At 31.4% G+C, this 24918-nt stretch overlaps 4 protein-coding genes across 5 annotated transcripts in view; 1 reads left to right on the top strand and 3 right to left on the bottom strand.

Annotated features, from left to right (window-relative positions):
- The window catches only part of LOC107011378 (UDP-glycosyltransferase 87A2-like), a 4210-nt gene extending 1799 nt beyond the window's left edge, over window positions 1-2411 (top strand). Inside the window, exon 2 of the mRNA XM_015210857.2 lies at window positions 1296-2411. Within this exon, the coding sequence (XP_015066343.1) occupies window positions 1296-2164 (869 nt within the window). The 3' untranslated portion in view covers window positions 2165-2411. The remainder of the gene's footprint in view (window positions 1-1295) is intronic.
- Window positions 2412-2958: 547 nt separating this feature from the next.
- On the bottom strand, window positions 2959-11144 carry LOC107011379 (membrane-anchored ubiquitin-fold protein 4-like). Its single transcript, XM_015210858.2, has 4 exons — window positions 11008-11144; window positions 10739-10918; window positions 8600-8770; window positions 2959-3254 (listed from the first exon to the last, which is right to left on the bottom strand). Exons 2-4 carry the CDS (start codon window positions 10866-10868, stop codon window positions 3199-3201), a joined length of 357 nt encoding a protein of 118 aa, XP_015066344.1. The 5' UTR covers window positions 10869-10918; window positions 11008-11144; the 3' UTR covers window positions 2959-3198.
- A 3645-nt stretch (window positions 11145-14789) lies between these two features.
- Window positions 14790-19871, bottom strand: LOC107011940 (diacylglycerol O-acyltransferase 2D). The gene is made up of 9 exons (XM_015211631.2): window positions 19477-19871; window positions 19299-19373; window positions 19113-19198; window positions 17362-17468; window positions 17120-17275; window positions 16614-16700; window positions 16255-16352; window positions 15339-15426; window positions 14790-15140 (listed from the first exon to the last, which is right to left on the bottom strand). The coding sequence occupies exons 1-9, from the start codon at window positions 19677-19679 to the stop codon at window positions 15039-15041; spliced, it is 1002 nt and encodes a 333-aa protein (XP_015067117.1). The 5' UTR covers window positions 19680-19871; the 3' UTR covers window positions 14790-15038.
- Window positions 19872-23486: 3615 nt separating this feature from the next.
- Window positions 23487-24867, bottom strand: LOC107010657. 2 transcript variants are annotated; one of them, XM_015209948.2, is made up of 4 exons: window positions 24688-24867; window positions 24426-24599; window positions 24156-24257; window positions 23487-23707 (listed from the first exon to the last, which is right to left on the bottom strand). In XM_015209948.2, the coding sequence occupies exons 1-4, from the start codon at window positions 24760-24762 to the stop codon at window positions 23591-23593; spliced, it is 468 nt and encodes a 155-aa protein (XP_015065434.1). In that variant the 5' UTR covers window positions 24763-24867; the 3' UTR covers window positions 23487-23590. The 2 variants fall into 2 exon arrangements, with proteins under 2 accessions (XP_015065434.1, XP_015065435.1); XM_015209949.2 differs by having other exon boundaries at window positions 24156-24251; window positions 24688-24866.
- Between the last annotated feature and the right edge of the window lie 51 nt (window positions 24868-24918).

Raw genomic sequence — 24918 nt, forward strand, 5'->3', positions numbered from 1 at the left:
CGAGGGCTGGTAGGGTAGGGTGGGTAGAAGGAGATTGAAAGAGAGTTTTGAAAAATGTTTTTTTTAAGTTTTGAAAACTCCTTAAATTTGAGGAGGAAAATAAATTGATTTATAAAACATTTTCCAAAATATTTGACCTAACCAAATATGATTAAATCATACCAAACACACCCTATGAGTAGAAACATATTTCCGGTCAGTTTTTTGAGTTTTGACAAAATAATTTATTTTAATGGAGTTCATAAAATTTCGACAAATAATTTATTTGGTCAAATTTTTGGAAAGTTAAAAGTATTTATTTAAAAGAGACAAGAGAATCATATATACTTGTTCTTATACTTTCACGGTACTTTTTCAAGATACTAGTATCTTATGTATATCTAAGCAAAGACTGATTCATGTTATGGTTTCTGACCCTTTTAATATTGAACATAAATTTATGTGTAAAAAATTACTAAATTGCAACAAATAGTCAACATAAATCATAAGTCATTTAATACAAAATTGAACACATAAAATATGATTCCTAACCTTTTTAGAGTAATTAAGAAAATTAATGCATTGTTTTATAAAAGAATGAATTGTATTAATTTATCAGCTTCACACTTTTACTATTTAGTGCTCCTTTTATATAATATGATTAGCTATTTAATATTTAATTAATATATATTTTATAATATTATGATTGAATGTAGGAGTAAAATGATAATTTTAGTTTGCATTTAGGAGTTTGACTTTAAGTAATATATATATATATATTCTTAAAAAATCATATTTATCCATAGTCCCGTTCAATGTTAAATCTCTATGTTTTCAACATATTTGTCATTTTCACCAACTTTAGAGTCATATTTATTTTATACTTTAAAAAAAAATCATATTTTATCGCGCGTTAAATTTAGGAAAAGAGAGAAAATTTTATAATTTATTTATGGATATGATAACATATTGTTTATTATTATAACATTACTAACTTGTTTTGATATATTCATCATCTAAGAATCTTGATATAATGTTAGCCATTGATTTTCCTTTGTGGTGTCTTCGAAACTTGAGCAAAATAGGGAGAAGAGAAAAGAATTAAGCTATAAGTAGAAGGAATAACGTCAAATGAATGATTGTCCAAGCCTCATAAGGAGTTCACTCATCTCATTAACCACCGATGTGAGACTTTTGTCATTCTTTAACAGAGTTTGAAGATGCATTTCAAGAACAAATAACAAAAATCATTTTAATTTATGATTGAACACTGTTTCGACAAGTACAGCAGCTTATATGAATTTCATGATGAACAGTGCAAGGAGAAGAAGTGGTAAATTACATTCCTGGGATTAAGCCAATTCGCGTAAAGGATCTCCCATCTTCATTCAACAGCAAACGCCGGGAGATGTTGCCCTTGCTGCTCCACGTTGTATCACAATTAGCCAATAAAGCACAATATGCCTTGTTCACCACCATTGGAACATTGGAATCTCAAGTAATTAAGGCTTTACAAGCTAAATTTCCAGTCCCCATTTTCACTGTTGGTCCAACAATCCCTTACATGGATACCGAATTCAAGACTAACCAGCCTAGTCCAAACTACATGTCATGGCTTGATGATCAACCAAACGACTCTGTTCTATACATATCCCAAGGAAGTTTCATGTCAGTATCGAAAGAACAGCTAGATGAAATTATAGTAGGTGTGCACAGCAGTGGTGTCCGGACGTTCTGGGTGGCACGTGAGAATGCATCCTTACTTACAAACGGAATTGGGAAGAGGGGAATCGTGGTGGCTTGGTGCGAGCAATTGAAAGTTTTGTGTCATCCAAGTGTAGGTGGATTTTGGTCGCATTGTGGGTGGAATTCAACCAAGGAAGGTGCATTTGCTGGTGTGCCATTTCTTACGTTCCCAATTGGTGGTGATCAAGTTACAAACAGTAAACAAATAGTGGAGGACTGGAAGATTGGGTGGAGGATCAATAAGGAAATTAGCGACAACTTGGTTAAGAGAGATGAAATCGCTCTGCTTTTGCAGAGTTTTATGGATCTTGACAGCCATGAAGGAAAAGAAATGAGGAGAAGAGCAATGGAAATAAGGAAAACCTGCCAAGAAGCAATTGAAGGGGGAGCCATCCAAGAAAATATTGACAAGTTCATTCGGGATATTTCTAGGCAGTGATTTACTTTCCCCTGAAGTGTTCATTTTGGAACATACCCACGGTGTTGGAAAATAATTGCAAGTCTCTACTTGAGGCTTGACAAACTGTCCAGTTAAGATACCTGTCACCAACAATACTTAGTCACTCTACTCAGCTATTTATTGCTAAAGGTCATGTTTGCACTAGGAATGAAACAGTTCCTGTTAGTTTTGTTCTTATTTTGGGTATTGTGTCTCATTAAAGTGGTTTGGCATCGTTCACATCTTATTTAGACTTCTATCTGGTTGGACAGACAATATCAACTAGGCTTTACTACCAAATATTAGAATGGATGACTACCCACAACAAAAAAATAACCAGACTGCTCACTGCTCTTACATTCAGCGCTTCTACTTTGCTGACAAGAATCAGCACAAACTTCTTTTGAGTAATTTATTTGTCTAGCATGTCTAAAATCATTCCTTAAACGGCCCCAAGAATGAAGAGAAGGGGGTCAGTTTCCCACATAAAACTAACGAATATTGCTGGTAGCAGAAATGCGCTAGTTCCCATTAATTGTACATTTTGCCCTTCAAATGTGCTGCTCTTACATTTCTGCCCATACCAATCAAACATATGCGTAGCAGAGCATAGGTTCTTTAAGGGCAAGAACTAAAGAACAGCACAAAATAGGAGCAGAAGTGCAGATGACCTGCCTTTTTCTAACAATTTAGAATCCAGCATACTTCTTGATTTTTTAGACATCAAGATTAGAGTATACGGATCATCACGATCTAAGTTGAATAATAAGGACCCAGAATAGAATAACAAGAGCTCGGTAAAATCCTATAGCATGCAATCCAGCACACTTTCTGTATTTCTTTATAAGAAATCTGCAATTACAAAATGTACACCTACCAAATTCATTCAAACAAATCGACACGCTGTTACATTGAATAGCCGTTCAACGAACAAACAAGTAACAATGAGCTATCATACTGTTTTCCCTGAACTTCACAGCAGCAGTTTATCCCCCAAAGATTACCACAGGATTAAAGTTGAATCACTTACAATCTCACATTATGGTACACGCGCACACACTTTTCTTCGGAGTCTCATCAATCTTCTTTTCTGTCATATAAAGACAAGTTTCAGCAGCCAAAATAAAAAAAGAAAAGTGTACACTATGAATTATTCACACCACACCCTGGAATGAAGATACTTGTTAAGGATAGCAAAACAGGCACGGAATTGAACTTTTATACATAAATAAATAAATTTTACAAGAAAAGCAAAGGTTTAGGGGTTAAGGGTGTGGCAAGGCGGGTCTTCTGCCGTGTTCTGCCGTGTATCTTATCCTCAAATTCAGCATTAGAACAAATAGGGTTCATACCAAGCTTAGAAGGTAAAATCTTATTTAAGTAAAATTTAATGAAGCTCACATTTACACGAGACAAGTATTTCCTGGATACTACAACTTCAGCATTAGACGAAAATAGACATCCGCCAAACATTAGTGGAGGATTCATGAAATAACTAACTCAAGAGAATCTCCAATTACAAAAATCTCACTGGGATAAGATTTAGTTAAGCACCTTGCCACATATAACCCGACTCACCTAATTTCTCCCTCGAATCTACCACTTAATTATCCACCAAAGCTGCATTCAAAATCTGCCTTCCATCAACAAAAGCATTTTGCAAAAACGAAACAGTCTTATGCAAAAACTCTCTTTAAGTCTATCAGAAAGCACCTTAGAAATGATCTTGTAGATGCTTCCAACTAGACCAATAGGTTTGTAGTCCCCAATACTAGAAGTCTCTTCCTCCTTCGTAAAAATTACAATCAAAGAAGCATTTAAGCTCCTTCCGAAACTACCCCTCCTAAAACTCATCAATAGTACTTAATACATCATGTCTGACTGTATAATGATACTGAAAAAAAACCAAGGTTAAACCATCTAGACCTCGAGCCTTGTCGCCCGCACAACACCCCACTGCCTCACGCACCTCCCTTATGTCAATCTTTCTCTCTTACCACTCACTGTTATCCACTCCTATCTGATTGGCCTCCATTCTTCTTCCTCTTTGAACAATTGTTCATAGAATTGAACAACTGCTCTTCCTACTTCTTCCTCTCCCACATGTATGTATCTCCCCCCAACTCTACTCACTCTATTAAATTTCTCCTCCTATTTGCAACTACTACCCCTGCAAAAGAACTTGTGTTAGAAGACCAATACTAGGACCCCAACGACCTCAATTTTTGTCTCCAACTAGTCTCTTAAAGCTAACTCCATTTTTAAAATTTATTTTTTCTCCATTTCTCTCTTGTCCAACTTCCTTCCCACCTGTATTCTTTCTAATTCCCCCACCTCATTCATAATCTCCCTCATTTTCACCTCTACCCTCCCAAACACTACCTCTGATTCCACACCTTAAGTCTTTCTTAAGCATCTTTACTTTTTTCCAAGTCTGAAAGATGGTCTCTCCTCTATGCCCCGGCTACTCTATCTACAAAGTTTGTCACTCACAGCCACATGTTCTCGAATTTGAAAAGTGATCTCATCCTTCTACCCCTACACCATCCAACATAATAGGTGAATGATCTCCACAAGAGAGGGAATTGAATAATGCTTGGCTGAAACTGGCACCTATCAAAGGTAAATCTATAAGAAGGTGGTTATAAACTGCAAGAATTCCTCCATTTCCCTGGAAATCGCCTGTAACCCAACCTCTCCTCCGGGAATCTTATAGTGTTAAAAATCCCTTCCTAAGATCCCTTGTGGTGTTAAAAATCCGATCTCCCACCTCTCCATACAATTCCCTAACTCCTCCAAAAATTCAACCTTAGATCCCTTCTACGGATCCCACCCAAAAAGAAAACTGCATTCCACCCTATTTTGTATCTAAACTGCACCCTTAACATGAACTCCCCCTTATTAAGCTCAACACACTCCTCCTTTCTGTTCTCTCACCTTCCTATCATCCCAAAGAATAAGTATTTGTCCTGGACTGTCCTGTGCCAGAAAGTAATCTTACTCCCTCCCCGCCCCAACAAACACACACACTTCTAATAGTTCTATCCGTCAAAGTTTCCATTTTGTTTCTTGAATAATATCACATCTGCTCCTATTTTGGTAATATTAAAATAAAGTAGGAGCATTAGGTCACTCTAGAAGTTGGAGCTTGTTGTCCAATTCCAAATTATCATGTCAAGGTGTTGTACAGATTCTCTTTTGGTAATAAAATCCTTTATATACCAAAAGAACATTTCATTTATTTTGTAAATTTCAAGTTCATTGATGTATTCTCAACTCTAACAATTCATGTGGGCAACATTACATTAACACTCCCAGTCTCAAATTCATTTGAAGAAAATACTTTTGTTTACTATTACGTAAATTAGTACAACTTACAATAAAGAGGAAAAGGAAAAACATTTTCCAGATACATGCCTTCCAGAATCAGATATGTAAGTAGAAGCGACGGATGTTGGAGGTTGACAACTCCTACTAATGTAATACATATTGGTTGAAATATCTTATAAACTTGAGTTCACACCAGCTCTTATAAAATAATAGGGATGCTGTCACAAAAGAATAGAGGATAAAGTAGTACACAAAAAGCTCTTAGAATCTATTCACATAAGAATACTGTAACTTCAAATCTCTTCAACAACAATTGACTCTATTTTCTTAAACTCCTTATCAAGAATCCAAAAGGCTTAATCCTAGCAGTTGAAAAATCAAATGTTCCACCTCTAGCCCCTTTTTCCAAATTAGACACTCAGATTAGTTAAATTTCAATATGAGTATCGATCACTAAATAAGTAGATAAAAAAATTAATAATATTTTCCCGATTTGTTAAACCTAAATTTACAAAGCTCAACCCACAAAAGGTAATTCTGACAAGACATTCTAAACTTGGAATTGTTATAAACCAGCCAACAACTTGGAACTAAAGCAAGAAAAGAATATTCAGAGATTTCCCAGGCGAAACATCTTCATGAAAATTGGATAAAACATTGATATTAGACTGGAACAGTAGGTTGTCCCAAAATAGAATAGTTAACATTGCCAGACATGAATTAACACATTAGTACTCACTCACCCTGTCCCATTGTATGCCCCATTTCATGTCAAGACTAGGCTTAGAATTTAACAAATTCATTTAACCTATGTATTTAAGAGAAAAAACATCAAAATCATGATTCAAAAGTGAGTTTGATAATAAGAATGTCTAATGATTGTATTTAAGATTAATAAATGAGTCTACGATAAATCACCAACATGAGGAGTGTTTAGAAGTAGTGTTTTTTTATAAATTAATCATGTCGAATATTATTGTTTATAAAAGTGTAACCAACGTTTAAGAGAGTTTTTTGTTTGGGAGAAAGTGAAGTAACTTTTAGAAATAAACTTAGCACAAAGGACGTGATGTACATATGTACACTGTTAAAATCAAATGAGAATATATCCCATCTAACCCCTGAAGGTCGAAGGGTTTCTAACATCTGCAGAACTGATTCAGCCTCATTAACATGTTCCAACTAACACCATGAATAAAAAAAAAAGTATACAACTAACTTTTATCTTGAGGATGACAAACATTTACGGGAGTTCCAAAATAAAAACTGTTACATAATTTGGGAAAAGTGGATCTTGAAAACCTACGATGGAAGACCTTTTTTTAAAACTGGTAATGTTGTCAAATGTTAAGTCCTTAACATTTCTTTTGGAGCTTTTGAGGTAATATTGTTCACGAGCAACCGATTAGTTGCAAGCTTTTTGCAACATCTGTGTCATAGATTATTATTTAAATTTCTTAAATTATGCACTTCATTCCAAAGAAGTGTGCCCTTCACTTATCACTTTTTGCCTCAAGCCCATACACCTCGTTTTTGCACTTTTTGTTTCTAAAAACACTGGGTCTCCAAAGAAATGAGCTTATACTAAGCAAATCATTGACTAAACCCAATAGCAAAAAACACTACTCATCTCAATCTACATAAAAATATTTCTATTCTTGAAGGCTCATGAATATGAAACTAATATGGAAGGAATGTGATCCCAACTATTATTACCAAATCAGGGCATGCTTTCCACAGATGACCTAATCTATCGAGTCACCTACATAGTGTGTAATGTTGTTTTCGACAAGTCTCCTGGCCCATATATACTATATATAGTAGATGAATCCATATATTATACTCTAAACACAATATAAAACTTTATCTTTTTGGGGAATATCAATTCTAATTTTGTTGTTCTTATTGTTCTATACACATCATCACAAGTTAACTTTCTTGACCATCGGCATAATCACAATAATTTTCATTTGTGGTCTATCTACAAGATGCAACATGGTATATATAAAAGAATACCTCCCCCGTTTCAACTCAAGTACCGTACTTCCCTTTTTAGTCTATTTCAAAAAGATAGTCTCTTTTTAAAGTAGGTGACTCTCTAATTCCAACACTCTACTTCGCTTGTTTAAAACCACGGGATTCAATGGGCAATTTGGCACATTAAGAATATCCTTAGTTTATGACTACAAGATTCAAAGGTTGTTTTCTTAAATTCCGCGCTTCGACACTAATATAGACAGAGTAACATTTTTTAAATGCAATCCTCACTAAATTAGGTGAAATCAGATTTGATCAAGTATGTTCTTAATTGAAAGCTCATATTAATTACGACGGTGTCAGGATAAGTAATCATAGTTGATATTCAGTGGCAGATCAACCTAGTTACGTTTAACTTAAATATGTTTAGTAATTTGTTTTGGAGCAACTCTTCATATGTGGATTATGAATCAGATAAAACCCTATACTGTAAGACATAAGCTAGGTTTAGGTTATCAACTAGAACTTAAGGTAATGCAACCTGCAGCACTCCTTTTTTATTGTTACAGTTTATGAATAGACACTTGAATTTGTAGTAACCCTTTTGATCTCTTCTAAAATGAAGACCTGACATGCAAGCTAAGACATGAAAATACAGAAACTGAGTCTCCATCACTTGAAGAGTTAATACTATCTTGCATATGATGGTTGAAACACGATTCTAACTTCATACTTTCTGTTACAAAAGCTAAAATATTCAGTATACCATATGAACAACTGCAATTAATACAACATACATCTGAAAATGGTCCCTGGGCACGAGCCCTTGCAATCATCTGGAATTTTAACACATACCACATAAATTTCTTTGTAAGGCAAAAATGTAAAGAACCATAGAGGCATAGACATAAAAAGCATTACCATGTTAAAAATAAGGTACATACAACCAAGTGACCAGTTAACTATATTGCATGACAAGTAAGATATTAAAAAGATGAAGAAGATTCTTGTCCTTATTTTTTCCTGAACACACAGTAACAGAATCACCAATAGCCTCAAAAAATATAAATACATTACAGAAAGGGTAAAACCAGTGTCTATTACCACAAATCAGTAAGAAGAACCCACCTGATTTTGATTTACCTACTGATGGCTGTACAACAGCATGCATGGTAATCACACCATTAGGTAGTTCACCGAAAGGCGTTTTACATTGACCAACAGTCTTGTTGTTCTCCAAAATTTTCCCAGCACTTATCAACTTGACATCATTTGCCGCCTTAGGTGCAATTTTCTTATCTGCCAAGAGAGCATCACAACTTAATCTCAGGAAATTAGAGGCCACACAAATAAATAATAACCCTTTTCCAATTTCCTGAATATATAGTTTATAGTAAGTTAATAAAATGAAGATCTGTCAAACATTAAAGGCTTTAAAGGATTTAGATATCCATAGACTTTTCTGGATGGCATAAAGCAAAATAGGGATAGCCAATTGCAGCTCATAACCGATACTCCTCAATCAAAATTCTTATACTGATTTGATTGTGTTCATTCGTCCAGTGTGAATTGGGCTTGGATTTTGGTACTATTTGGTTGACTTAAAAATACTGAACTAAAGCTCTTTAACAAAAGTTAAATTATCAAAATGTTGTGCTTCAAACTCTAAGTTAATTGAAATTGGCTAAAATCCTCTTTATCAATCTCCATATTAGACCAATTAATTACAACACTATATAATTTGTCTAAAAAGGCAAATTATGAGTTCTTTGAAACTTGTTGTTCACAACCTCACAAGTCCCACCTATCTCTATACTTGTGTGCGCATGCACAATACAAATACCTAATGTAAGAAAAAATAACTATTAAACAAAGAAAATGATTAACTGGACAAACAAACTAAACAACGTAAAATTAAACGAAATATATAAAGTAAAAATCATGTCAATCAAACACAAATATTTTTTTTGTGTAACATGAGGTACTCAGAATCCACTTGTCCAATTAATCCAAATTCACGCCACAAAAGTTCATTGAGATTAGGCATTCCCTAAAAGAGATTTCTCCATTCTCAGGATTCAAACCCAGATATCATCTATTCTACTGCATCCCTTAGTGTTAATTCAAAAATCATTTTAGATTTCTGAATTAGATGTAGAAGCAGTTAAAGATGTTAGCTAACTATGGGGTTGAGGTATGGAGAACAATTAGAGACCTTTGGCCAATACGAATAACCTTTTACACAGCCAATCTTTTCAAAGTATCTTTTACACACCACTTCTGTGCTTGGCCAGTTATCAAAACGATGTGTATGTCAGGCCCCAATATGGTTGTGACACATGTCATTAACATTTAATTGATCATGGCTGCCACCACCATGGTTGTCCATGAGAAAGCTTCCATAAAAAACTAATTGATTAAACCCCAAATGAATTGAGCACAACTCAAAAGTCAACAAGACCCAGTTGTATTTTCAAGTTTTCTCAATGCCCAACAATGGAAGGTGAAATCTATTAATTCATCTAAAAAAATGCCCAACAATGGTAGATTCCTTAATTTTTCCACCCAACCTTCACAAAAATCAGTCTTAAAGCTTGTAAGTCTCACAAGATAACCGATTCCACAAGATTTGAACAACAAGCACTCAATTTTCATATCTGAAATTTTGTATCTCCTGTGTGGGAGAAAGGGGAGGAGGGGTTCTATGGGGATGGGAATATCAAATATGGGCTGGGACAAAATTCTCACAGGCACAACACACCTATTTTCTGCACGTTGCGAAAGTGGTGTTGCTTGTTAGACTCTTCCAAAAGGTTCGGTGTATAAGGATTACCGTGTTGGATAGGAGTGCCACAGGGATTTGGCCTAGCTAGGTAATCTGCTCGTCATTTTGCATACAAGTGTGTTTGGTATCGAAAGTTAACATGACAAATCTCTTTAGCTATTTGATGTGAACTTTAGGCCATTTTCATTTTAGCCTTATCAATCAAAATCTCAGATTAAAAGATCCATCCCTTAATCACCAAAACCACAACTAAAAGCCCCAAAAATGCAAACAAAAAACATTTCTTTCAAACATTTATTTGGGTTGGAGGCTGATGAGGTACTGAATACTGCTTCTTAGGGTGCTAAGTGTCATTAAATTTATGGGTAGATCAAACCCTGTTTTCCCATTTCCATAAACAATTAACAAAACTCAACCAAAAACATCTCAATTACGCTACGCAAGCCTCCAAAAACTAAAAAAAATGACGTAATTTTACTAACCTTTAGGCCACTCAGCAACAATTCTCTCTTTCAGCATAGCTACGGTTGAAGCCGGGGAGAATTGAAATGGACCCACATCTGATCCATCGAACAAACGAAACTTAACTTCAGTCAAATCTTCCTCCGGCATTTGCAATCGCCCACCAACCTCTTTCTTCTCAGTTTTTTCACCTCCGAAACCTAAATCGCAGAGACAAACAGCTTAACAGTCAAAAAAAGCGAGATGAGAAGCAAATATATATATAAGCAACGTGAATAAACAAGTTTACCAGTGGATTAAAGAGCAAGGATTCTTCTGCTTGATTGCATTGAATCGCACAGCTAAAATGGGGAACCCTAGACACAACTGAACTCCACTGTCTACGACGACGATATATATATATACATATATATTGACAGAAATGTATCTGACAATGTGTGTATTAAATAAATAATTACTGTATTAAATATTCTATTTCTAGACTTAAACTAAATTTTGTTTCAATTAGAGATCTAAATTTTTTAATTAAATATTTTAATAAAATAATATTTGTGAGTTTTGTCATTCGCTGAATAATTAAAGTCAATGCATATATCAAATAATAAACATTATAAATGTTTAATTGGAATTAGTATATTTAATCAAAATATGTATTAGTTCGAAATAGAAATAAAATATTTTGTCAAATTTAAAAGACTAACTTATATATTAAGCAATGTAAATGATTAGTATGTTTTTTTTTCTTTTTTCATTATTGGGAAGTGCTCTTCAATCAATTTTCTGATTTCCTTTTGTGGGTTTATTTTTTAATTTTAAAGCTCGAGGTATAGATGTGTAAATTTAGGTTTATCCAATCATGAAAATATGAGTATTGGTTTTTTTTTTTTTCAAATGATTTTTTTATTATAATTTAATTAATTTGTATTTGATTTAACAATGTTAAATAAGACTCGTTCAAAATATCACTCTTTATTAATGATTTTTTTAAGAAAATAACTTTGAATTAATTTGATTTTAAAGAAAGAAAAAATTTTAATAATTTTTTTAGAAAAAATGAAAGGCACTATAAAAAGCTACAAATATATAATTTTCGGACGATATATGTGTGTAAGGGCCCGTTTGGATGGGTTTAATAAAAGCAGCTTTAAAAAAGTACTTTTGAAAGTGCTGAAACTTATTTTTAAAATAAGCAGTTATGCGTTTGGATAAAAGTGTTGAAGTTGCTATGCCGAACGTGAAAAAGGAAAAATGGAAGAAAGAGATGTTAGGGTTATATGGGTAATTTGGAGATTGTATAAAAATATTAAGGGCAAAAAGATAAAAATGTGGTCAACTTAAAACAGCTTATAAGCTAAAAAAAAAAGCACCCCTACCCCAGCTTTTAACTTTTGGCTTAAAACAAGTTTTTTTTAACTTAAAATAAGTTATTTTGAGTATTGCCAAACAGCTAAATAAGTCAAAAATCAGCTTTTAAGTCAGTTTGACCAGCTTTTAAGCTGAACCAAACAAGCTCTAAGTTGTGTATAAGAAGCAGTTGTTCATCAACAGGTCTACATCTAGCCAATTGTATTCATAGAAAATTTAACACATTTTCTATTGTAATTTATTTGTCTAACTTTTCTTTTTAATTTATTATTACAATAAATTAAAGTAATTCACAACTATCCATATTTAATTATGTATTTAAATATTACGTTAAAAAATATTGTAAATTCAACTATTATGTCCTTGAATATATTTTTAATAAGTGTGTATTACTCACAAATTCAATTAATATAAAATAGAAAAAAATAGCATACCTGTAGTGAGAGAACGTGCATATCTTTATTTATTACTCTCTTTATTCTCTAGTTATTTGTCCATTTTTGAATTGACATAATTATTAAAAAATAATAATTGAAATAATAAATTTACTATTTTACCTCTATTAATTATGAAGTTAATTTAAATATTTATGATTATCAAGAAATTCTATCGTATTCAAAGTGATTAATTGAGGATATAATAGATAAAAAAAGTTTATTAGTCAAAATAGATAAATAATTAAAAATAACTATAAAATATATATGTATAAATAAATTATTAGGAACATAGGGAGTAGCAATTAAAAATTAAACCAACCAAAAAAGGAAAAGAATAATCAATCCTCCATATACACGAATTAATTATGATGAGGACAAAAGCACCCTCCCTAAATTCCCTACAAAATTAAGTGTATACCAATTACGGAAAAGGATCAGAACTATTCTTTAACTATTTAAAATAGAGCATATATACCTTTCAATTATGTTTTGGTTTAAAATTATCCTTTATGCCTTATTATGGGATCACTTTTACTCTTTCATTTAACGGAATAAGATGTGGCATTAACGGTATAAGATGTGGCATTTAAAAAAATGGAATAAGATGTGGCATTAACGGAATTAGGGTAGGTGTGACTAGGTGGACTTCTACGTGGCATCATAATTAAAACTTTGAATGCCACATATTATTCCGTTAATGCCATATCTTATTCCGTTAAATGGAAGGTAGAAGTGATCCCATAGTAAGACATGAAGGATAGTTTTGAACTAAAATACAGTTGAAGAGTATATGTGCTCTATTTTAAGTAGTTAAAGGGTAATTTTGACCCTTTTCTCTACACCATTTAATGTAACTTTTGAGTTTTAATAGTAACAATATATAATAAAGGGAAAAGACTTAAATATGCTATTTAAACTTTTAGAAAAGGCTCATTTATGTAATCAGTTAAAAGTTTGACTCATTTATGCTATTACTGTTGAAAAAAAGGTTCATTCATGCCATTATTTTTTAACAATGATTTTGTAAAACTATTTTTGACACGTGGCCAATTATAATAATAAAAAATCAAAAAAATTTAATTCAATTTTATTCAAAATTTTGATTTTTTTAAATTAAAAAAATTGACACGTGTCCAATTGTAATTCGGCCACTTCATTAATTTTTTAAATAAAAAAGTCAAAAAATAAATTCATTTTTTTTTCAGAATTATGATCTTTTTATCAAAAAAATTCATGATGTGGCCAAATTACAATTGGACATGTGTCAAAAATAGTTTGGCAAAACCACTGTTAAAAAATAATGGTGAGTCTTTTGTTGAACGGTAATGGCATAAATGAGCCAAACTTTTAACTGATGACATAAATGAGTCTTTTCTAAAAGTCCGATGGCATATTTGAGTCTTTTCCCTATGATAAAATCTCATTAAATTAAGTGAGTGTATATCAATTAACGTCACATTTATACTTTGCAGATTTGATGTATTTATCCTTCTACCCTTATGTAATATTTCTTAAGTCAACTTTGTTAATGAATGACAAAATTAATTGACTATTCTATTAAGTGTACAATGGGAAAAATATGATAATTTATACATAAATTTTATAAAATAACAAATATTATGATCTAATTAGTTATAAAAAGGGATGACATATAAAATGAAATGGACGAAATAATTTTTTAAAAGTAGAAATACATTTTAAGACAATTTAGTGAAATATAATTTTAAAATGTTCTGATTTTTGATGAAATTTAAATCTAAGTTGAAACTCCTTCCTATCTTTTCTTATTACATTCAAAAGTTTTGATATTACCACATATTGAATGATTTTTTCTGTACTCACATAATATTTTACATAATTGAGCTGTCATTATTGATTTTATGACACATTTTAAATGAAAGTCATTTTTGAAAATGATTTCAAAAAATTTCTCATGTTTGCTTATATAGCTTATTTTGTTGCTATCGCATTAAAAGTTTTTAATAAAAATACAATGAATAACATTTGATTAGTAAGAAACAATAAATATTATATATAATGAATTTATATATATTTACAACAAATTATTGAAATCTTAAATTTATTTTAAGATAAATCATTTTTAAAAAGTATACTACAATGAATCATACATTATATGTATTGTACTTTTATACACATAATGAATAATGAATTCAATAACATAATACATACTTTAGTAGGATAAAATAATTTTGATACAGTCATTGTATTTTTAACTTTTAAGTATAATAAATTTTTTTAAATGTGTGAATTCAACAAATATAATATGGTAGATAAATTAATTTGTAAGATACAAACTGTCTCTCTCTTCATATCCAAGCATATTAGTGACTGCAAATTTCATAATCATTTATTTCTTTCTTTTCATACTGCTTTTCTCTCCATGACTAGAATTAGATGCACATAAGAAGATGGAGGAAACAAGAAAAGATAATGAATAAAAGCAGTAATACAACCAGAAGATTTAGATACATATTAATGCAGAGTTATCATATAAACATTAAACAACTCTCAGTGGTAGATCTTCATAACCAACCCTCTTTTTGTGCCTTTCAAATAGTTCTTGCATTGCTTCAATAAATCGACTATGCACTTCAGAAACCTTCAACAGAAAAATCTAAGGTGAATTATGGGTCCAGATATAATATTTGTTGAGATCTTTGAGTTTTAACATAATATATGCTCTGCATCGAAAATATTGGTGTTGAAGCACCAAATCAAGCCCCTTACGACTATACCACAATATTTCTCAGTGCTAATAGCAAAGAAAGAGACAGACTAACAGGGTGAACTAGCATACCTCTTCAACGGTTGGCTCTGGATTTTTCTCCAGCATAATTGGCCTACCAACTACAACATGCATGGGTCGTTGAAATGGTACCGGAGAGCTGCAGTGAAACACCATGACCTTACAGAGATGAAAATAGCAACACGAGTGGCAAAATGCATTATAGAATTTTCTAAAAACATTCTAGGGACCACTATAGCCATTGAAATCCATCTTATGATGGCTAGCACTACACACTCATTTTTCCTCTATTCTAATTACAATAATGTACTCTTTCACTGTTGGTGGTGATAGTAGCAGCTCCGAATTATTGGATCAGGGCGAAATTAGTAATAAGATAACAAAAGGTCAGAGTGAAAAGAAAAAAAAACTTGAATAAAATAAATCAATCCCAATTAGCCTAGGATGATGGTTGTACGTAGCTGCCCAGTTTGTGTCACTTCAGCCATAAAGATGGGTTGAAATCACCCTCATCAAACTCAAACAAAATATGGAGGTCAGAGATTTTATTGTATTGCAGAAATACGGGAGGCTGGTTGCACACGGTTCAAAGCTTTGTGAATAATAGGGAAGCCACTCCACTTAAATCATTCACACACAAATTAATGTAGTTTACTTGAAAAAAACAGGTATAAACCGACCACACAAAACAACCTCTTGAGGTCGATTTTCTAATTCAATTTTTTTTTCAATAAAGAAGCTGACCTACTGAGGTCGGCTTACTTGGCAAAAAAATGCAGGAAACATATTAGCTGATCTCATACAAGGATTTTGTAAAACAACTTTACTGTGAAATGTGCCTGACTTACACATCACAAGCTATGCACTTACACTAGACCAAAGCCCCAGAGACGAGGGCCAGAGATTTTAGACTAGCTTTCTGGTATAGAAATCAATAGAAACTCAACAAAAATCTGAAATAACATACCCCAGCACACCCCAAAAAAGAATTGGAGTGAACTTAATGAGCCTAGAGAATTCCAAGTACAGTTTTCCGCTTGGCTTCCACCATTTATAGATATCAGTCTGCAGAATTTAGGTAAAATTGTAAGCACACACCAGGAAAGTTTTTCAATAACACACAATATATCAACCCAAATATTTTAATAGCTTGCAAGAAAAATATTCAGTCCTGCTAGAAATTTTGATCATATAGACGGATACAAAACTCGCACAGTATAGAGAACATTTCATTTCCAAATAATGACATCTTTACGCATAGAAGCACAAAGATGGAAGTAAATACTTGAACACTACGTAAATGGAAATAGAAGAACAAAATATCACCTGACCGAAACAGAAAACTGGAACCAGTGGTTTGCCCGTCTCTATGGCAATTCGTACAAATCCTTTTCTTCTTTGAAGGTAGGCAATCTATATCACAGGTTAAGAGAGCAATAAGATTTAACCCCTCTCTAGCCCAGCACACACATTAAAGGATATGAAATAATCTCAATTTCACACATTGTTTTACCCAACAGGAACATAAGATTCATAGAAATTCTTTTACCATGCCATCAGTCCCAAACATACTTTAATTTCTGGTCACATAAGAAAGAAAAACTAGACCTCTTTCCTTAAATATCAGATCGTTTACAATTCAATGAAGAGAGTACTTGTTGAAAAGAGAGTAGAGCTTATATACTCTTTTGATGAGTTCCTACTAGTTATTCCTGATCAAAACTCCTTTTTATGGGTGCATCTACTTGGTCTTACCAGGAGTTAGGAAGAAATGTGGTGAGTACAGCATAATATACTGGTTTGGAAAATACAATCAAGTTTTGAGATTGAACCTCTGAACCGTGTTTCATATAGAATGTCTCTTGAACTCCACCTGGCACTATGATGCAGCTGTAACCAGATGCCAAGAGGGATTTAAAATTTTTCCTTGTTATTGGTGCAAGTCCTAACCATGTCCAGATATGCCGCAAGAAAGGTGTATAGAACACCTGTCAATGTTTCTTCATAGTAAATGCTACAACTGAAAATAAGACTATGTACAATTAAAATATAAGAACAAGGAATCAAGTCATACAGCAGTACTCGCAAGCACTTTGATTTTTGGGAGAGGCATGAAACCTGTAAGATCAGCAAGGGCAACCGCCCCAATAGGCCAAACAGAATGTGGTTCATACCCAAAAACTGTAAGTAACAACATCTGAGTTAGTCTGAAGAACAGGAACTGAAGATTTCTGATTTTCCATTAATGCGACTAGCACTCAGAATGATGTATCTAGTTCTTTGTAGAAACAGATATCATCTGCCTACAATGGAAAGGATGTGAGCAAGTGCCCCTTCAAAAAGAAGTGGATAATGGGAGTAATATATTATTATTCACAGTAAAGAAAAGAAACAAGGAAAAACAAAAGAGGAAATTTTAGAACATAAGCAAGCAACAGAAATAAAGATTTAAGGACTGAATTACCCGAACTATAGAATACTCAACAAAACAACAGAGTAAGAGAAGAGGACCAAGAGAGCAAGAGCACAGGAGGATTTCTTTTCATTTGGCCCCTTAATTATTGAAGTATACGCATTTGTTCTATTATCTTTCAAACATACTTTCAAATCCTTATAAAGTAATTTACTTCGAAGGAAAATTTTCTTGTTATGGTCCTATATTCGATGTTCTAGAAATGCAAATTTCACACGCCAACACTTGAGGGCCAAGACCATGTGATATAGTTTTAAACCTGTCTAATTTAATTCTTCACAAGACACCAAGCAAATGGAATCTGAGTCAAATGACATAGAAAAGCTTTAGAAAGAGTCACAGAGAAAAGCTGAGTGTTTGAGCTAATAAGAAAATGAAACAAAATAATGTTCCATCCAGTCTCGGCAAGTAGATACAAAGACTAAGAAGCTATGCTCCTAACAATGGAGGTTGCTATAGCAAGAGAAATTTATCAAAAGAAGCACATCAAAGGAGAATTCTCTAGACAAATTATGCTAGTTAGAAGTCAACTATGGTTTAGACAAAAGCAAGCCTCCCAAGCTGACAAAGGTTTACATAACTCGTCATCTAAAAGCAATAGCATTGGTTAACTTATGTTGAAGCAAGCCCACTAATCACTGTTTTGATTGAGATTGCAGTTGACTTGGTTACTACCTTCAATTTATTCCCTCCGTTTCTATTTGTTTATTTTACTTTCATGTTTAGTCTCATTTAAAAGAGAATGCATATTTTCCTCTTTCTTTCTGTAACACTTAAATTCTAATTTTCCATGCAACATGTTTAAGATTAAAGAACATTTTGGTACATTCAACGTATCTTCAGTTTAAGACTACAAGTACAAAAAGTTTTCTATACTTCTTTAAACTCCATGTCAACTCAAAACTAGACAAAGTGAAACAGAGGAAGCAACATAGTTACATGACAACAATCACACAATTATGCCAAGAAATGTACGACATTATGCTGCGTGTAGATAGCTTGGTAATCCGCATGTTTCCAAGTGATCAAGTGAATTGCAAGTTAATGAGCGCACACAAAAGTATAAACTTTAATTAGCCCATGATGTTTTATTGGAGTCTGCCTAAAATAGAAAAGTGGGGACTACAATTTTTTGCAAATTGATAATTTCTTAAAATGGTATCCTTCCGCAGACGAGACAGCTGCAGATAGACAAACCAACTATAGCAGAAACACTGTGCAAGTATCTTCTCATACATAAGAGAAAAAACTAATTCACAATAGGAATTAGTTGATTCCCCAACCCCCAAATCAAATTAAAGAAAGTTGGTTTATTTATTCTTATCAAGAATGCATAGTAATCACTGATTTACCGTAAGCCTCATTAGGATCAAATGCTTTGATATCCTCTACATACAAATGGACCGGAAAATAGCCACAAGCATGCTTACAGATGTACCTGAAGAACCCCAATTTTCAGCATCAATAATACAGCAGAAAATCAATAGTTTCCACTTAATCAGATAAATACTAAATTGCACCTACAAAAAATCACTTACCTAGCTAATCTTCGCCCAAAATTATTTTTCTCATCAATCGGAATGAGAATAAGTATAAGCAATATTCCTATAACTCTGAAACAAAATTTCAACAAAACTAAAGTAAAACTCAAACTCAAATCCAAACTACTAGGCAGATGGAAATAAGAGGTAGAGAGAAAGTAAAGAGAAAACTAACACGACTGTTTTAGAGAAAGGAAGAAAAATAAAGGAAGCAATAAGTATTAAGAAGTTGAAATGGACGGAGCCAAGCCATAAGACCAACGCCAATACAGTATGCAATAATGACCCGGAATTTGCCCCTTTAAACTCCACCGGCGTCGGAGCTGACGGCGGCGCCGACTTTTGATGAATTATTGAATTATCCTCTTGTATAGCCATGGGTGAAAATCCAAATCGAAACAAATAAAACAGAAAAAAAAGAATATGAAATTACAGAATTGGTTATAAATTTATAGGAAGAAAGTAGGGAATTATGCAGTAGCTAATTTCTCTCTTTTTTTAGATAATAATAAAGAGGGTGTTGGTTGTTAAATTGATGATGATGATGTTCCAGTGACTTCGCATTGAAAGCATCGACTTTCTTATTAGATATATATATATATTTTCACTTCGTTTTTATTTGTTATGTTGTTATAATAATATAAAAAAAATTAATTTAAATATATTAAATAAAAAAATTAGGTATTTAAAAATTATTTTATAATTTATTTTTTGAAAAATATATATCTTTTTTGATTTTTCATTTGGTGTTTAATATCTATATTTAGAGTCCGATTAAATTTTGAATTAGCGCTAAAAAGTTCAGAAGTATTAAGCACTTACTAACAAAAAACACTTTGTATCTAAGGGGCTCAAATCTGAAACATTTTAATTAAATATAAAGAAATATTTACCACTCAATCACAATCCTTATTGGTGTAAGTAGAGCCGTCAATATGGGCTAGGTCTGTTGAACCGACCTGGCCTAACCCGGGATTTAATAGGGCTGGACTACGATTTTTGGAGCCCATTTGAGAAAAGAACCTTTTAGCCCGGCCTAAATAAGTCTGTTGATTTGTAGGGCTTGAGAAATATCGGTAGGACCTTCCCGTGGGCCAATAAAAATATAATATAATATTAAAATTTAAAATTAAAGAGAGTCAAAATTAAAAACAATTAGATTAATATTTCTATTTAGATATTTATATTTTTACTTGAAAGAAAAATTAATAAATATTATAAAAATAAATTTATTTGTCAATTTGATTAAAAAGTAGTAACATTAACATTATGTAATATTGTTTTGTCTATATTTATGATCATATTTTTAAAATTATTATTCATAATTTATAATTTAATTTAATAATTCTAAAAATAATATATTTTTAAAAAAAAAAAAGTGGACTGACCCGGCAAGTCTATAGCCCATGTACTTGTGGATTGGGCCGGCTGTCTTCTGGCCCACACAAAAAATGAGCTAGCCCGATCTAACACGTAAAATATCAAAGCCTATATAAATTAACACGGAGTAATAGAATGTGCTAGCTTACATTGACAACCTTTAGCCGTAAGTTGTGATTTTGAAGTCAACACGTGGAATTTACCAAAAAAAAAAAAAATGTGATTTCTACATAGAATATGACAGGCTAATAAAATATGGGTCCTTTCTAGTTTCTTCATACTAGTGGTCACGTTTAGAGCCGATTTGACAATTTCGATCAACAAGAATATTTATTTGACAAAAAAAAGATATTATTCGTTTTGATTTATTTTATTTGATTCATTTGAACTTCATATTTGTTATTTTTAATAAAGATAAATTTTTTTTCGTTTCATTTTATGTGATAATATTTGATCACGCATAAAGTTTAACAAATAATGAAGACTTTGAAATATTTATCAAATTGTTCTTTAAAAAAGTAAATTTATTTTTCTCTCATCATAAATGTATTAGAGTAGTATATTTGAAATTAAATATGATCAACAAGGATAAAAAATGAATTGTATCTTTTAATACCTACCATATAAGGGAATGTGATATTTTTTTTAAAATTGAACAAAAAAAAAATGGTGCCAATAAAATGGGATAGAGGGAGTATCTTTTATCTGTTATGTTTTTTATTTATTCGAAGGTTTAATGGTTTTGAAAAAGCTAGAATCTTTTTAATGAATAAATTATTTTTAAAATCTATCAATTAATATAAATAGAATGGTAAATTTACTTATTTCCTTAATAATTTTAAATTGAAAATGGACAAATAGCAATGGAGGGAACAATAAAATTTACATAAATTCATTTTGCTAAAAGTTAATTACATTATTTTTCTATTTTTTAAAAAATTATAAAAATCTCTTAAAATTTATGAATTTCAAATACATTTCAGGACTTCCAGATATATCAACAAGCATCCTACGTAGGGGAAGAGGCGGAGCCCGAATTTTCGATAAGAGGGTTCAAAATATGAAAAAATAGACACATGTAATAGCCGAATGAGGTTCAACATCTAATATATATACCTAAAAATTTATTTTAATCATATAAAAATAATATAATTTTTCATCGAAGGGGCCCTAAAACTATGATGGCTCCGCCACTGCATAAGGGAGGATATATTAAAGAGAGGATAGAGGTGTATAAGAAAACGGATAGGACATTCTAATACATATGGGAAAGATGTATTTGAATGTATCAACAAGAAGGGAGTGATGTATCTGAGAGATAAATTTTTTTTAATGGTAGAAAATTTTAGAGATTGTGATAACATATAATGTGTATTTAGATAACTTCCAAAAAGGTATTGCTCCATTTATTTACATTTATTTCTATTTGTTACTTTTCTAAAAATGACTTTCAGTTTTACTTGTTATTTTTTATATATGAAGAAAAGATAAAAAAAATTTCTCCATATTTACCCCATAGTTAAATATCATTCTCAATATCAAGCTAAAACTTTCTTACTTTTACCAAAAAAAGAAAAATAGAATTAGAAATAAATTTTTTCCAAGATTAAAATATTGTTGCCATATAAATATATTTAAAATAATTTATATTTATAAAAAATAAAAGGGAAATAACCTTAATATTGAAAATGTGTTGATACTTATCTTTTTTCGTAATTTAACTCTAAAAAATATTTTTTAAAAATTTAATTAAACGCAATCTATTTATTGAAGCAAATTAGCCAAAAACGAATTAGCCTAAGTCAAATTATTTATTTCAAATTGAACTTTCTAGCAAACGTCTCTTTTACAACCAAAAATGTTATAGGCTGTATATACGTTGGGTTAATTTGGATATTTTAAATGTCAAAATAAAATATCATAATAGTAATATTATAATAATAATTAATCATAATAAAAATGATTATAATCTAAAATTACTAAATCATATTAAAGTAAATACAATTAATAAATAGTAATTATATAACTAAATATTTAAAATAAAATTATGTACTGCCACCATTTAAACAAGAGATAAATGCAAGATTAAAGAGTGATTATTTAATATAATATTCTTCTTAATGTTGAATTCTTTTGACATTAATATTAATTTGATTTTGATTTTAAAGCTTTTATTTAAATTACACTAATTTTGCCAGCATATATAGCCTCTACTCTCTAGCCGCAAGCTACATATTAAAAAAAATATTTATAAAGAATTAAGAAAAGTAGATCTATGTTACCTACTCCCATTAAACTATACTTTTTTTTAAATACAATATTGCTAACCTAGACTGAATTATAATTGATTAGATTAACTATAAGAAATTCTTCGATGAACTCTAATATATTTTCGATACATTTTTTTATACTATATATGGTTGATTATTATTTATTTTTTTTGCAGAATTCTTAATTATTAATTAAGAGATGCAATTGTTTTGTTTTCATGTATTTTTGAAAAAAAAAAATATATAGTAGCATATCCCTTTTTAACGTGAAATAGTTTAAGTCAAATCATTATCCAATATTCATATTATCTTGCTCCTGCCAGCATTGATATCTCTCTTTATTATACTTTGACAATCACCAAAAGATCTCAGCAACCTACATTATTGCACAAGATCAGCCACTCACTTTTAAATACGATATATCTTATATTTTTAGCTTAAACTTTATATATGTATATATATCGTACGAAAATTAAATATTTGTAAGTTATAATATCTAGAAAGCGTCTAATTATGGTCTCCTAACCGATAGGTATGACGGATGATAAAATCATAAGCAATCAATCGACTTGAAGCTTAAACAAGTACAAATTGCAAGTACTAGAAATATAATTAAATTACATACATAATTTTCAAAATTTAATTACATCCCAATCGAAGCCAGCTGCCAATGCGCCATTTTTTCTTTGTCATTTTAGCATTACCAACAACTTTATCTGTTTTCTCACTACATAAACATGCTTTTAATGCTTCTTCCTGTAAAATTACAAACAAATTTATTATTATTAATAAAAGCCAATAATCATATGTTCTAACAAATTAAAGAACTAATCATCATGTATTAATTAATATATATATAGACACAAGCCTATATATTGTATGAAAAAATATAAAATTAATTAAGCAGGTAAAGTTAAAATGTACTATGGTTTATATTATTTGTCACATGTCTTAAGGATGACATTTTCTTAATCATAATTAGGATACTTGTTAATTAGAGTAAAACATGAATAGTACATATGGAATGTAGTATATCTCTTTTAAATGTTTCACTTGAGTAACAACTCAACCACTTATAATTAAGCACCAAGGATGATGATATATTTTGAAGAAAAAAGAAGTGATAAATCTTCTTATTTTTATTTAAAAAGATATAAATATATTATGCTTTTTTCAGTTGGTTGACTATCTAAACGTTATTTACCTGTTTGAGATTGACCTTTTCGTCTTCGTTGTCATGATTTCTTGACTTTGATGAACTCGACCTTGAAGTGTTCCCTTCTTCTATTTCTAAGCTTAGCTGCAACTAAACAACACAAATCAATATATTTTATGTATTATGTCTTAGTTTGGCCGAACATGAAATTCTAAATAATAATGATAATGACTTTTCAATCGATCTTCTGATTATCTTAAACTAAAAATATGTGAAATAATATATTAAAATATTCTTTAATCTTATGATCTTTTAAACCTTTAAAACTCGATTCTCGAGTGCAGTGAGTCGATCAACAAGAGTGCCTTTGTGATGAACTTCTTCAAGTGCAGTAGATAGACTCAGAGTACTCCTGCAGTACTCTGAGTTTTCTTCTTTTCCTTTCTCATTTTTTGGTGACGACATCCCATGTTTCTCTTCTAGAACCTGCAGCTGCATTATACGTCACGAAAAGTCGTGAACAATTATTTTTTTTAGTATAATGAACGAATAAAAGTGAACAGAGGAAAGTAGTTATTACCAGGAGATCGAGGCGATCTAATCTTTGAAGAACAGGTAAGGAAGAAGCTAAGTCTTTAGTATCTAGCTGCTTCATTTTTATTTTCTTGATACTAATTTACTAGAAAAATGTAGCTAAGTTTTTAAAGATGGTGAAGAGAGAAGAAGAAGATGGTGGTTATTTATTATAAGTAAATAGAAGTGACAAAATATGAAAATGAGGGGAGGGGAGTTGGGTTTATTAATTATTGGC

The sequence above is a fragment of the Solanum pennellii genome, chromosome 2, assembly GCF_001406875.1.
Source record: "Solanum pennellii chromosome 2, SPENNV200".
Taxonomy (NCBI): domain Eukaryota; kingdom Viridiplantae; phylum Streptophyta; class Magnoliopsida; order Solanales; family Solanaceae; genus Solanum; species Solanum pennellii.